This window comes from Bufo gargarizans, chromosome 9, assembly GCF_014858855.1.
Source record: "Bufo gargarizans isolate SCDJY-AF-19 chromosome 9, ASM1485885v1, whole genome shotgun sequence".
NCBI classification, from domain to species: domain Eukaryota; kingdom Metazoa; phylum Chordata; class Amphibia; order Anura; family Bufonidae; genus Bufo; species Bufo gargarizans.
Genome location: NC_058088.1, coordinates 149,448,499 through 149,463,378, shown reverse-complemented (window position 1 = coordinate 149,463,378; position 14,880 = coordinate 149,448,499). Strand labels below are relative to the sequence as shown.

Here is a 14,880-nt window from a genome sequence, read left to right as displayed (position 1 = left end):
ACTTGGAGACATGTCACCAGACAGTCATTAGCTGCATCAGACCCATTCCATCCACAAAGTTGACAAGTGGGAACTGGAAGTCCAGTGAACACTGCCTGGGAGCCACGGAGCTGGAATGGTGGTGTGCAGGTAAGTATAGATCTCATCACAGGTCCCACTGGGTGGAAGGGAATTTAGAAAAGAATCATGGAAACTCCTTTTAAGTGAATCTCCATCTTTTATACTCAAGTTGTTTTAGGGCCAAAAGTCTGTGGTGAAGCCTAATTTTTCTGATACACATCTCCAAATTGTCCCTAGAGAGGGTTACTGCATACTATTATACATCGAACTCAAGTATAACACAGCATGCACAGGATGCCTATGTAAAAGGATTAGAAGCACCATAGACAAATTGGAGCTGCAAACATAGTCCCAGATTTACTAATGTGTCTTTGCCAAAAATGTCTAAAAAAAACAGCACAAATTGGTGTGTTTTAGCACAATTTGGCACATCTATGGTTTCTACACGTTTCTGACATGCTTGACAAGGGGCAGGATTTAAAGGGGTTGTCCCACAAATGTTTTTGTAGTTTTTAAACCTTCACCTAGATCTGAATAGTTTTGTAATTGTATGCAATTAAAAATGTAACATAGCCACTGAGTTATTCAATAGAACATATCTGTATAGTACCACCTGCATTTTTTTTTTTTTTTTTTTTTTTTTTTACCTGCTCACTGAGAAGGCTGCACATGCTCAGTTTCATCCTTCATCTGCCTGCTGAGCTGTGATAGGCAGAGCATGGGCACGCCCCCTGAGCTGTGATAGGCAGATCCTGGACACGCCTCCTTAGCTGCAGCAGAATAGACACTCCCCTTGAGCTGTCAGCTTGATATAAATCTAGCAGAGCAATGAATGGGGAGATCTCTGGATCTATGCGAGATACAGGGCTGGTTCTAGCTTTGTTAGAAAGAGATTGTCATTTTCTATATGATGTCTGATTTTCAGTTTTTTACATTATTTATGGGATAACCCCTTTAATAGAAAGGGGGATAAGCATCTTGTGAAAGGGGCTGGATCCAAGATGCCGTAATTCTGGTGTAAAAATCTCTCACAGTAAGCCAACCAGTAGTTGGCAGAGAGTCTGAGAAAGGAGTCTAGCCCTGTACCCGATTTATCATCCAGTCTGGACCGCTATGATAAATCTAATGCAGGTCTCGACGGCCTGTCTAAGCTTACACCATCTTTACCATTATTAAATCTTGGCCATAATGTTCACACATTTTTGATGGCACTATTTTCTTAAATCATTTAAAAAATGTTATTGTCTTGTCACAAAAAGTAGATATGTAAATGAAGGCCCTTGCTCCTCCAGCATCCTCTCCTTCTTGATTTGCAGGACCAGGTCATCTCTTCTGGCCCTGTCAATCAAAAAGAATGAGGGAGCGCCAGAGGAGGCAGGAGGGACAAGGGTGCACAGAGTGGCTTTGACCCATCCTGAATTGCTCATTTGCATATGGATTAAAAGCACTTTGATAGACTCTCATTAAGGCCTCTTTCACACAAAAGTACTTTATTTCCGTTTCCATTCCAGTTTGTTTGCGGTCCGTATGCGGAACCATTCATTTCAATGGTTCCGCAAAAAAAATAGAAGGAACTCCTTGTGCATTCCGTTTCCGTATATCCGTTCCGCTAACGGATAGAATTTGTCCTTTTATTGTCTGCATAATGTACAAGGATAGTACTGTTCTATTAGGGGCCAGCTATTCCGTTCCGCAACGGAATGCACACGGATGTCATCCGTATTTTTGGCGGATCCTTTTTTTGCAAACCGCAAAATACATACGGTCGCGTGCAAGAGGCCTAATATGTGTAATGGTATACGTATCGATGAGTTAATTAGTTAGCAATTAAGAAGTAATTATTATGGAAATGGAGGACTGAAATACTTGCATTTAGGCATCACAACATTTCTTCTGAGATCAAGCTAATGGTACCAATGTTATATTTCCAAAGTTGGCTGTTCGGTCTTCTAATAACAGCATCGCAAGGCAATGCTACACACTGAGACATTTCCAGAGATACTATACCAAAATAAATACAGTGAATTTGGCATTACTCCATAAAATATCACTCATCCCCAATTATGTGAACATTGAATGTAACAGTAACATTTCTACACAGGACTGGTAATGTCTTTAATGCCCTGTAGGATCCTCTTCATATGGCCCACTTTGGCTATTCCCAAATCCTATAAAGGAAAGAAAAGAAATCATATTAAATGACAACAACAAATGCTTAGAGAATAAGTACATAAACGGAATTGCATGGGGTGACAGAATATAGTTGTAAAATGGCACTGCTACCAGTATATCTAAGTGATTCACAATGGGCATGACATGAAATTTATAGCACAAATGCCTGTTGTGTAATGGTATTCTAAAAATTGTCCTGGCCTTTTTGTCAATTGATCACAGAATACTTGGTAAATAAAGTGTTATGGCGTCGGCAATTTTTAGAACATAAAGACCATGGGGGAGATTTATCAAACCTGGTGTAAAGTAGAACTGGCTTATTTGCCCATAGCAACCAATCAGATTCCACCTTTCATTCTTCTGAGCTCCTTTGGAAAATGAAAGGTGGAATCTGATTGGTTGCTATAGGCACCTCAGGCAGTTTTCCTTTATACCAGTTTGATAAATCTCCCCCTATGAGTTGACAGTGTGGAAGAGTAACAGTGGCTAAAGGAGATTTAATCCCCTTGTATAATACCTTGAGATCCCTCCTCTCCAGCAACACCAGCTCTGAGCCCTGGATGTCGTGGCGGATAAAAATCTCCTTGTATTCCCCTAAACCCAAGACTTCAAGCCAAGCTGCTACTTCCTCTGTACCCCATTTATCCACTAGCAGAGAGACAAAGTAAAAGTCAATAGAAAAGCAATCAACCAAGTTAGCAACACAAGAGAACAAATATGGGGGTTTATCAAAGGTAGTGCAGAGGGAAACTGGCTTAGTTGCCCATAGCAACTACTTCATTTTTCAGAACTCCCTTTAAAAATGATAGGATTAATCTGATTGGTTGCCTGGGGGCGACTTAGCCAGTTTTCCTTTGCACTACTTTTGATCAATCTTTTGTGAACTGCATTACACCACAGATATCTCGAGGCACAAGGAACAGCTGTTTGAACATTTACCATTTGGAACTATTCAAATTGGTTGTCCCAGAACGACATCTTAGCACCCATTCACAGGATAGGTGATAAATGTCTTATTGGTGGTAGTTCCCCCTCATTCATCAGAACAACCTGGGCTCAGGTATTAATGGAGTGATGGCTGAGCATGCGTACTGCTACTCAATTCAAAGTCTACGGGAAATAGTCAAATAGCCCCATTTATACATGGGGACACAACACCTAGGTTCAAGGGGGTCTCAGTAATTGGACCCCCACAAATCAGATAGTTATTCTGTGTATAGGTAATAGGGTGTCATTCTGGGACAAGCACTTTAAGCATAATTATGTGCACACAGTGCTGTGATAATATTAGGAGGGAGTGTATTTAGTATACTTTTTGGGGATAGGTTTGATCAGCTGTGCCTACCTACAGGGTCTAAGTAAAGCCTGCTCCCAAAGCTAAGCCCTAACACCAGCATAGTCAGCAGAGCACTGACCCTCGCATATACAGGACCCTATTCCCTCTCTGATAATCGTGACCCTGACTCTTCTGACGTCTTTCACTAACTTGTGTACTAGCTCATCAGGGATTTATTAGAGAGGCATAATGTCAGGTAAACACATGAATGGCAGTGGCAGATTACCTCCGCTAAGTGCTGGCCTAAGGCCGGCTCAGAAAACCACATCATTTGCATGATAAATGAGTAACAGCTTTTTGCCATTTAAAAAAAAAAACTCAATAGTACAAGCGAAACTAGCAGTCCCTTTTCACGGGACGATGATCTGGGCAATTGCTGGAAAGGAGTGTTCCTAGGAATTACCCTATGTAAAGATACCGCTGATCTTGTTCAAATGCTCGGGTGAAAGTATCATTGATGTGGACACCATAATCATAAATTCTGGGCAACATATTGTGTGTTAACAACGATCTGCTGCCCAGAAACAATGAACCTGTATGGGGGAACGAAATAAACGTAGCAATCACTCATCCGCATACAGAGGAGATGATTGCTGCGTGACGAGTAGGCAATTATTAGGAAAGAACGGTTCAGTCCGGATAATTGCCTGCTGGGTCAGCCTGTGTAAAGGGGTTTTAAGAAACTTTATAGTACATTTTATCAGAGAAAAATGTTTCTTTCTCCCCGTGTCAGCCTCATCTCCTGCTCCCCTTTCCCCTGTTTTCTCCATGTGCATTCTCCACTGACTAGCTCAGGGAAAAATTATAATCCGTGATGGAGCTCGCAGAGGGGTAACTACTAAAAATGGCAGATACAAGCCATATAATGGACATATATAGGGCTGTTCCTCATTCCACATGGCAGGTTATCTGGAAAATCATTTGAAATGACCGTTACACTTTACGTTTGTTCAGTCCCCACCTCCTGTGCTGGGTGGGTTTTTAGGGGGACTGTTGCAATGTTTGGTTCTGATATACTTGCAAATAAAGAATACAAAAATGTAAATGTGCCTGCATTATGGTGTTGGGTTTTGCCATGCTGGATAGATGGGCCTGATGCTTATTTCCTTCACCATTCCCTTTCCATGGCCCCAAAAACTGGTGGGACAAATAAGGGATGGGCCCTATCTTTCCAAGTGCTTCATTTCAGCCTCACAATCTTGATCAACCTGAATTGAAATATTGTCAAACTCCCTAACATTTGATGGGCAAAATATGAAAAATATGGGGGTCATTTATTAAGATGGCATTTTAGATGCTGGTCTTAATACCTATTTGCACTAGCAGTGGCTTGTCTAAATGTATGCTAGCTCCCTTGGCGTAGACAGAATAGGTCATCAGTATTTGATCGGACCCCTGGCGATCAGCTTTTTGAGAAGGCACCAGCACTGTGAGTGACACAGTCTACTCTATGTGGCCGAGGAGCAGCTCAGCCCCATTAAAGTGAACGGGGCTGAGCGCAATACCAAGCACAGCAACTATACACGGAGCACTGATGCCTTCTCAAAATAGTTGGTTGGGTCCTGGTTGTCAGACCCACACCGATCCGATACCGATGACCTATTCTGAAGATAGATCATCAGAAAAAAAACAAAAACTGAAAAACCCTTTTAATATACATTGACTAAAAATATAAACGCAACACTTTCGGTTCTTCTCCGATTTTGCATGAGCTAAACTCAATGATCTAAAACATTTTCTACATACACAAAAGACCCATTACTCTCAAATATTGTTCACAAATCTGTCTAAATCTGTGTTAGTGAGCACTTCTCCTTTGCCGAGATAATCCATCCCACCCCACAGGTGTGGCATATCAAGGTGCTGATTAGACAACACGAATATTGCACAGGTGTGCCTTAGACTGCCCACAAGGGAAGGGGGGGGGGGGCAGAATCTGTCAGTATCTGGTGTGGCCACCATTTGCCTCACGCAGTGAAACACATCTCCGTCGCATAGAGTTGATCAGGCTGTTGATTGTGGCCTGTGGAATGTTGGTCCACTCCTCTATAACAGCTGTGCAAAGTTGCAGAATATTGGCAGGAACTGGAACACGCTGTTGTATACGCCTCTCCAACGTACCAGACGCCATAGAATGTGAGCATTTGCCCACTTAAGTCGGTTACGATGACGAACTGCAGTCAGGTCCAGACCCCGATGAGGACGACGAGCATGCGGATGAGCTTCCCTGAGACGGTTTCTGACAGTTTGTGCAGAAATTCTTTGGTTATGCAAACCGATTGTTGCTACAGGTGTCCGGGTGGCTGGTCTCAGACGATCATGGAGGTAAAAATGCTGGATGTGGAGGTCCTGGGCTGGTGTGGTTACACGTGGTGTGCGGTTGTGAGGCCGGTTGGATGTACTGCCAAATTCTCTGAAATGCCTTTGGAGACGGCATATGGTAGAGAAATGAACATTCATTGCACGGGCAACAGCTCTGGTAGACATTCTTGCAGTCGGCATGCCAACTGCACGCTCCCGGCATTTGTGGCATTGTGCTGCACATTACAGAGTGGCTTTTTATTGTGGGCAGTCTAAGGCCCACCTGTGCAATATTCATGCTGTCTAATCAGCACTTGAAGTGCTCACTAACACAGATTTAGACAGATTTGTGAACAATATTTAAGAGTAATGGGTCTTTTGTGTCTGTAGAAAAGGTTTCAGATCTTTGAGTTCAGCTCATGCAAAATGGGAGCAAAACCAAAAGTGTTGTGTTTATATTTTTGGTCAGTGTAAGTATATAAATATTTAAAGGGAACCTGTGACATTATACATGCAGTCCAACCTGTGGGCAGCATGGTATAGAGCTTGAGGAGCTGAGCAGATATTATATATATATATATGTGTGTGTGTGTGTGTATATATATATATATACAGTCATGTGAAAAAATTAGGACACCCTTTGAAAGCATGTGGTTTTTTGTAACATTTTTAATAAAAGGTTATTTCATCTCCGTTTCAACAATACAGAGAGATTAAAGTAATCCAACTAAACAAAGAAAACTGAAGAAAAGTCTTTTCAAGATCTTCTGTAAATGTCATTCTACAAAAATGCCTATTCTAACTGAGGAAAAAGATAGGACACCCTTGCCCCTAATAGCGAGTGTTACCTCCTTTGGCTGAAATAACTGCAGTGAGACGGTTCTTGTAGCCATCTACCAGTCTTCGACATCGGTCTGAGGAAATTTTACCCCACTCCTCAATGCAGAACTTTTTCAGCTGTGAGATGTTTGAGGGGTTTCTTGCACGTACAGCCCTTTTCAAGTCACCCCACAGCATCTCAATGGGATTCAAATCTGGACTTTGACTTGGCCATTCCAGGACTCTCCATTTCTTCTTTTTCAGCCAATCTTTGGTTGATTTACTAGTATGTTTTGGGTCATTGTCATGTTGCATGGTCCAGTTCCGCTTCAGCTTTAATTTTCTAACTGATGGTCTCACATGTTCTTCAAGCACCTTCTGATACACAGTAGAATTCATCGTGGATTCTATGATGGTGAGCTGACCAGGTCCTGCTGCAGCAAAGCAGCCCCAAACCATGACACTTCCACCTCCATGCTTCACAGTTGGTATGAGGTTCTTTTCTTGGAATGCTGTGTTTGGTTTACGCCAAACATGTCCTCTGCTGTTGTGTCCAAATAATTCAATTTTGGACTCATCTGTCCAAAGAACATTATTCCAGAAGTCCTGGTCTTTGTCAACTTTATCTCTGGCAAATGTCAGTCTGGCCTCGATGTTTCTCTTGGAAAGCAAAGGTTTCCTCCTTGCACACCTCCCATGCAAGTTAAACTTGTACAGTCTCTTTCTGATTGTAGAGGCATGTACTTCTACATCAACAGTAGCCAGAGCCTGCTGTAGTTCTCGAGATGACACTTTAGCATCTTGCGGTCTGCTCTTGGGGTGAACTTGCTGGGGCGACCAGTCCTGGGCATGTTGGCAGTTGTTTTGAAAGCCCTCCACTTGTAGACTATCTTCCGGACAGTGGAATGGCTGATTTCAAAATCTTTTGAGATCTTTTTAAATCCCTTCCCAGACTCATAGGCTGCTACAATCTTTTTTCTGAAGTCCTCTGACAGCTCTTTTGCTCTCACCATGGTGCTCACTCTCACTTCAACAGTCAGGAGCACACCAAACTAAATGTCTGAGGTTTAAATAGGGCAAGCCTCATTCAACATGCAGAGTAACGATCTACTAATTATGTGCACCTGGTGTGATATACCTGTGTGAGATCTGAGCCAATTTAAGAGGGAATACATGTGAGGGTGTCCTATCTTTTTCCTCAGTTAGAATAGGCATTTTTGTAGAATGACATTTACAGAAGATCTTGAAAAGACTTTTCTTCAGTTTTCTTTGTTTAGTTGGATTACTTTAATCTCTCTGTATTGTTGAAACGGAGATGAAATAACCTTTTATTAAAAATGTTACAAAAAACCACATGCTTTCAAAGGGTGTCCTAATTTTTTCACATGACTGTATATATATAGTGTTTTTAGGAAAAGATTCAGTAAAACTTTTATTTTATTTATTAAAATCCCTGCTCTTTCTATGCTTAGGAAACATGTAGCGGTCTTAGTGTATGACATGATTTAATATCATACAGGTAAGGCTGTCTATCACAGAACAGGACCACCCTCATGACTTTTAAGCATAGAAAGGGATTTTAATGAATAAAAAAATATATAATACTGAATTTCTTTCCACAAAACTATACAGTATACCAATCTACTCAGCTTTTCCTGTTCTACAACATGGTGCCTGCAGATCAAACCCCAATATCAACATGACAGGTTCTCTTTAAATCCAAGTGAGCTGTACCTCAGTACAAAGTGATTCTTCTCTGTAAGGCTCTTCCCTACTTATAAGTGACATTTCATTACAAGCTTTCAATAAGCTGTGGGCCATCCAGAACTCTGTGCAACTGGACAGGCTGCATAGGCAGTTTACAGAATAGTCCCTTCCACTTAGGCCTCATGCACACGACCGTTCCATTTTTTTGGCGGTCCGCAAACTGCGGATCCGCAAAAAACAGAAGCTGTCCGTGTGCCTTCCGCAATTTGCAGAACGGAATGTGTGGCCCATTGAAGAAATGCCTATTCTTGTCCGCAAAATGGACAAGAATAGGACATGCTATATTATTTTTTTTGCGGGGCCACGGAACAAAGCAACGGATGCGGACATTGAAGGCACCCGAGCCGCAAAAACTGCAGCTCAGATGTGGACCAGAAAAACGGTCGTGTGCATGAGGCCTTAGTAAGCTTCTTGGTTTAAATTGGCCATACATGTAAGGTTTTGTAGTTTCTAATTTCGCAGTCATAACCAGGGCCAGATTTTCATTTTGGCATATCAGGCAGGAATGCCTGCAGAAGAGGAAACGTACATATGCATGCTGTAGACATTGCACATTCCTTAAGGAATTCTGTGCATTGACATGGTAATTAGGATAGCAGCGGAATCGAATTCTCCCGAGAACCTGTACCTACACTCTTCTGGTACTGGTCATGACATTTAGTAGCACCAACATTTATAGCTAGATAATAAGCAGAAATATGGGATACCGTGTGCACATCTGAATACAATGTTGCAGACATGTTATGATTATATCATCTAGAATTTTAAGTTGAGAATAACTTTTTTCCATCCTGATGTATTTCTTGACGATTGCAGGACTTATCTTTGGTGGGTACAGAAGTACAGCTGAAGCAAGCACTGCCACAAACCTACTGCATTATATTAGAGAGGTTTTACAGGGTTTTCATATTGACGACTTCTCCTCAGGATAGGTCATCAATATCAGATCGGCGGGGGTTCGACACCCAGCACCCCTGCCAATCGGATGGTTGAAGATAACGCTACGTGGTGAGCAGGTGTAATTACAAGAAGCCTTCAAGTGTATAGGAAGGAGCCGTCCCCATGGAAGTGAATTGGACGGCTTGTAATTACACCTGCTCTCCTCTCCGATGGCGATGGCGAGCAGGTAAACAATGAGGGGAAGGCTGCGCTCGCAAGGAGCACTGCCTTCTTTTCAACCAGCTGATTGCCGGGGGAAGACGGACCCCCGCTGATCCTGAGGATAGGTCATCAATATTAAAATCCCAGAAAACCTCTTCAATTGTGCTACATATATGCAAATAAAGAGAATGCTAGCATATAGACTACTATATCATTTGGTCATTACTTAGCCGTAACACCTATGGCCTGCTTTACACAGCCTAATGATCATGATGCACAATACAAACATTTAGGGTATGTGCACATGATGTGTATTATGAGCAGTTTTTCTGTGCAGAATCTGAAGATTTTCATATAGAAAATCCCCAGAACAATACAGTACCAGCCATGTAGGTGAAATTTTCTAAATCTCATCTACACAGTGTGTAAAGAGCGAGATCTGGGGCAAATCCGTGTCAAAATACGACCAAAATCAACAAGTGACACATGCAGATTTGGCGCAGAAGCACAGCAAGATCCACATACGTACTACACTGCTGTGTGCATGCCCCCTAGGAGTTACAGAATATTCTGAAGAGCACTTACCTGTTAATGAGCTGTTGGATTTCTGCTTATGACACTTCTCTTTTTCTTTTTTTGGTTTTGAAATAATTCTGTGCTTCAAGCTTCCTTTACCGCTCACATTATCGCTGTTCTCCTAATTGTAGCAAATACACACATTTTAGGACCTAATGATTATCTACATACTGTAGATATTTCATCTCTGCAAGACAATACAAATCTGTTTTCCCAAGCTTCTATCATGTTGGCAAATCCTCTGTGCGTTAGTTGGTTTTACACCAGTCGGGTCCCTATTGAGAGGTAACCTCTGTGTAATGTTCTCTGTGATGCTAATTCTGTAAATGATACCATCCTCCCGAGATTAAGCCCCCACAACTGGGTACATGTTGGTGCCGTTTGGAAGATGTGTTAGGACTAAATCCACAGCACACAAACAGAGTATGTATAGCCATTAATAGATGCTTGATAGGAAAGTATTTCTTTATTCTGACAAATAATGAAACAACAATGTCACTTCTGGCACTTTAGCCAGGGGCGGACACAGACAGCGGAGGGCCCCTGTGCAAAGAATGTGCCTGGGCCCCCCCTCCCCAAACCACACATACAGAAATAAACATAGGCCATAGGTAAAGATTAATGCAATGATGTGTGGCAGCAGAAGGGATCCCAATTTGGCACCCCCCCACCCCAATCCTACAGGGAGAGGAAGGGGTGATCAGGGGCATCAAAGATGGTGGAGACCATTTAGACTGTGGTGCGTATTAAAGGGGTTATCCGAGAGTATAAAATTCCCCCCATATGTCGGGCCCCCCACACTGAATATACTTACCCAGCTCCCCGGGCCGCTCCTGGTCCCTGCACCGCCGCTGCTGCTTCTTCCAGTGCGCAAATTAAAACATCCGGTGTTGGTGGGAAGCAGCTAATGGAAGGCAGGGACGAGCCTTCCTAGCGTCACCCGTGATACTAGGGAGGCTCGTCCCCGTCTGCCATGGGCTGCTCCCCCCAACACCAGATGTTTTCATCCACACAAGTGGATTAGCAGCAGGGAGTAGGGTAAGTATATTCCCTGTGAGGGGCCTGGCATATGGGGGGAATTTTATACTCTTGGATAACCCCTATAATGCTTCATGAATGCCCCCACTTTGTAATTTTTGCCCCTTTGTGCCAGCAAACAGGTAGTAATATCCACATTATGCCCCCTTCACAGTAGCTATGGACAGATTATGTACCCCCCACACAGAAATTATGCTAGATATGTGCCCCCCACACAGAAATTATGCTAGATATGTGCCCCCTCACAGTAGTTATGCCAGATTATGTGCCCCCTCACACAGACCCATTGAAATGAGTGGGTCAGCATTCAGTCTGGATGATATGCATTTAGATTGGCGCTGGATGCGCCAAATTTATTGGGAGGCCTGTGCCTCTTCATAACTTCGGCAGAACCACTGACAGTTTAGGGGTTATTAAGACAGGTGTCTGTAAAACGCCGGTCTTAAGTGTCTGGGCAACACTTTAACCCATTTACACGACACGGACCATATGTATTTTGTGATCTGCAAATTATGGATGACACCCATGTGCCATCTGCATTTTTATTTGCAGACCCATAAAAAAAATGCAGTATAGGACATGTCACATTTTCTATCCTTTGCGGACCAGACATACGGATGCAGAAAGCAAATGACTTGTATGTGCTATCTGTATGTATATTCTGCAGAAGATGGAAAATGTAACACGTCCTATACTTCTCTACAAAATGCGGACTGCAGACCCGTTTAAGTTAATAGGTCTGCAAAAATATACGGATAGCACATGGACAATATCCATATCTCGCCAATCCATGGACCGCAAAATACATTAGAATGTAGCCTCACAGTATGTGGGTAAGGGACAGTCACAGGAGGGCCAGAGGGGGACAGGGGTCCTTTATTACTCCCCCATGGTATGACCCCCTAGTAGCAGCACCAGCATCTCTCTGCTCTGCTATCCCTCTGCCCCTTCTCCAAATCCTTATTATGAAATCTTTCTCATTATGATAAAACACATCAGCTCCGCCGAGCCCCCGGCCAAGTGTTGAAGTGGCGTCCGAGATCCCCAAGGGCCAAGCCAAGTAACTGTAAGTTTTCATGTGAAATATGTTTATTTTATACACATATAGCCTACACTGTGCCACACAATATACAGTATACCGCTACACTGTGCCCCACAATATACAGTATACCTCTACACTGTGCCACACAATATACAGTATACCGCTACACTGTGCCCCACAATATACAGTATACCTCTACACTGTGCCACACAATATACAGTATACCTCTACACTGTGCCACACAATATACAGTATACCGCTACACTGTGCCACACAATATACAGTATACCGCTATACTGTGCCACACAATATACAGTATACCTCTACACTGTGCACACAATATACAGTATACCTCTACACTGTGCACACAATATACAGTATACCTCTACACTGTGCACACAATATACAGTATACCTCTACACTGTGCCACACAGTATACCTCTACACTGTGCACACAATATACAGTATACCTCTACACTGTGCCACACAATATACAGTATACCTCTACACTGTGCACACAATATACAGTATACCTCTACACTGTGCACACAATATACAGTATACCTCTACACTGTGCCACACAATATACAGTATACCTCTACACTGTGCACACAATATACAGTATACCTCTACACTGTGCACACAATATACAGTATACCTCTACACTGTGCCACACAATATACAGTATACCTCTACACTGTGCACACAATATACAGTATACCTCTACACTGTGCACACAATATACAGTATACCTCTACACTGTGCCACACAATATACAGTATACCTCTACACTGTGCCCCACAATATACAGTATACCTCTACACTGTGCCACACAATATACAGTATACCTCTACACTGTGCACACAATATACAGTATACCTCTACACTGTGCCACACAATATACAGTATACCGCTACACTGTGTAGTCTGTTCTATAAGCACCATTGTTTTGTGGCGGCGGACAGAAAATAATCTGGAAGTGCCCCTCCCGAGACCAGGCCACTGGACACAGCTCGCAGTCGGTCTCTTACAGCAGGCCGGCCCGAGATTGTGTGAAAAACTATTTGTTACAAAGATTGTTTTCCTCTTTGTGTATGTTTAGGTGAACGGAGGGAGGGGGGGGGGGGGACAGGGGGGCACAAGATTAGCTCGCACAGGGCGCCTGAACACCTAAGGCCAGCCCTGCGCCTGATAATGTCATTTCCTGCACTAAGTACACTGTACACTGGAAAATGGTTGAATCCAAGATGGCTGCGGCTATTTATAGGGCTGTGACAGCACAGGCCTGGCTAGATGCTGATTGGCTGAATGCATGGTATTGTGGGTGATGCCGCATTCCCAGAGTTCTTAGCTTCATGTCCTAACATCACAGCAGCCATTTTAGGAAAACGAAGCGTCAGGAAATTCAGATTCGGTGGAAATCTAATTTTTCAACTTTGATTCGCTCATCTCTAGTTAAAACAATTGTGCCCCTCCACCCCGACATGTTTCGGCACACCAGCGGCTTTGTCAAGGTACACCTCAAGGAATATTGAGAATATCCCAGTGAGGCAATACTACTGGGATCTTTATGATAATACAATCACTACAGAACCATCCTTGTATATTACAGTGATTCTAATACTGTGAGAAGTATTAATGGAAGCGCTCACTAGTCTGCAGGAGGAGGGGGAGAGAAGCCCTGTGAGCGCTGTCCAGTACTTACCGCTCCTCCTGCTCGCTCTTCTCAGGGCCCACGCTGCTGTGTCCTGGCTGCCTGCAGCGTCAGAACGTACAGAGCAGACACTGACCTGACATTGCAGAAGGTCAGGTGACTGCAGCGCGGGCCCTGAGAAGAGAAGACAGCCAGGGCAGGGGGAGTGGCGACAGGAGAGGTAAGTGACCTTATTATTTTACAGTCTGAGGTCTGATATGGAGGTTTAAAGGGGTTCTGAAGTTTTTTTAACTGATGATCTATAATCTGGATAGATCATCAGCATCTGATCGGTGGGGGTCGGACACCCAGGACCCCTGCCGATCAGTTGTTTGAGAAGGCAGCGTCGCTGGCAGTAGTGCGGTGGCCTTCTCGCTGTTTAACGCAGGCCCAGTGACGTCACGACTAGTATCAATGGCCTTGGCAGGGCTAAGCTCCATTCAAGTAAACAGTCAGGACATCACTGGGCCTGCGGCAAACAGCGAGAAGGCTGCGGCACTACTGCCAGCGCCGCTGCCTTCTCAAACAGCTGATCGGCAGGGGTCCCAGGTGTCGGACACCCGCCAATCAGATGCTGATGATCTATCCAGAGGATAGATCATCAATTGAAAAAAACTGCAGAACCCCTTTAATGGGGGGTCTGGAGAGGTCCAATGGGGATCTGGAGCGGTCTATAGGGGTTAGGAGGTCTGACTGGGGGTCAGGAGGTCTGAATGGGGGGGTCTGGAGGTCTGACTGGGGGGTCTGAAGTGGTCTAATGGGGCGGTATGGAAGTCTAATTGGGGGGTCTGGAGGTCTGATTTGGGGTCGAGGTCTAATGTGGTCTGATTGGGGGTCTGGAGGTCTAATGGGGGTCTGAAAGTATGATTGGGAGTCTGGAGGTCTAATGGGGGTGTGATTGGGGGTCTCGAGGCCTAATGGGGGTGTAATTGGGGGACTGGAAGTCTAATGGGAGTCTGATTGGGGATCTGGAGG

At 43.7% G+C, this 14,880-nt stretch overlaps 1 protein-coding gene across 3 annotated transcripts in view; it reads right to left on the bottom strand.

Annotated features, from left to right (window-relative positions):
- Positions 1-903: 903 nt before the first annotated feature.
- Positions 904-14,880, bottom strand: part of LOC122919463 (diacylglycerol kinase eta-like) — a 283,154-nt gene continuing 269,177 nt past the window's right edge. For 2 of the 3 annotated variants that reach the window (XM_044268513.1, XM_044268515.1), the window contains 3 exons: positions 10,142-10,253; positions 2,750-2,880; positions 904-2,228 (listed from right to left, as the gene is read on the bottom strand). In XM_044268513.1, the coding sequence (XP_044124448.1) occupies positions 2,154-2,228; positions 2,750-2,880; positions 10,142-10,253 (318 nt within the window). In that variant the 3' untranslated portion in view covers positions 904-2,153. The remainder of the gene's footprint in view (positions 2,229-2,749; positions 2,881-10,141; positions 10,254-14,880) is intronic. The other variant, XM_044268514.1, reaches the window with a different exon arrangement.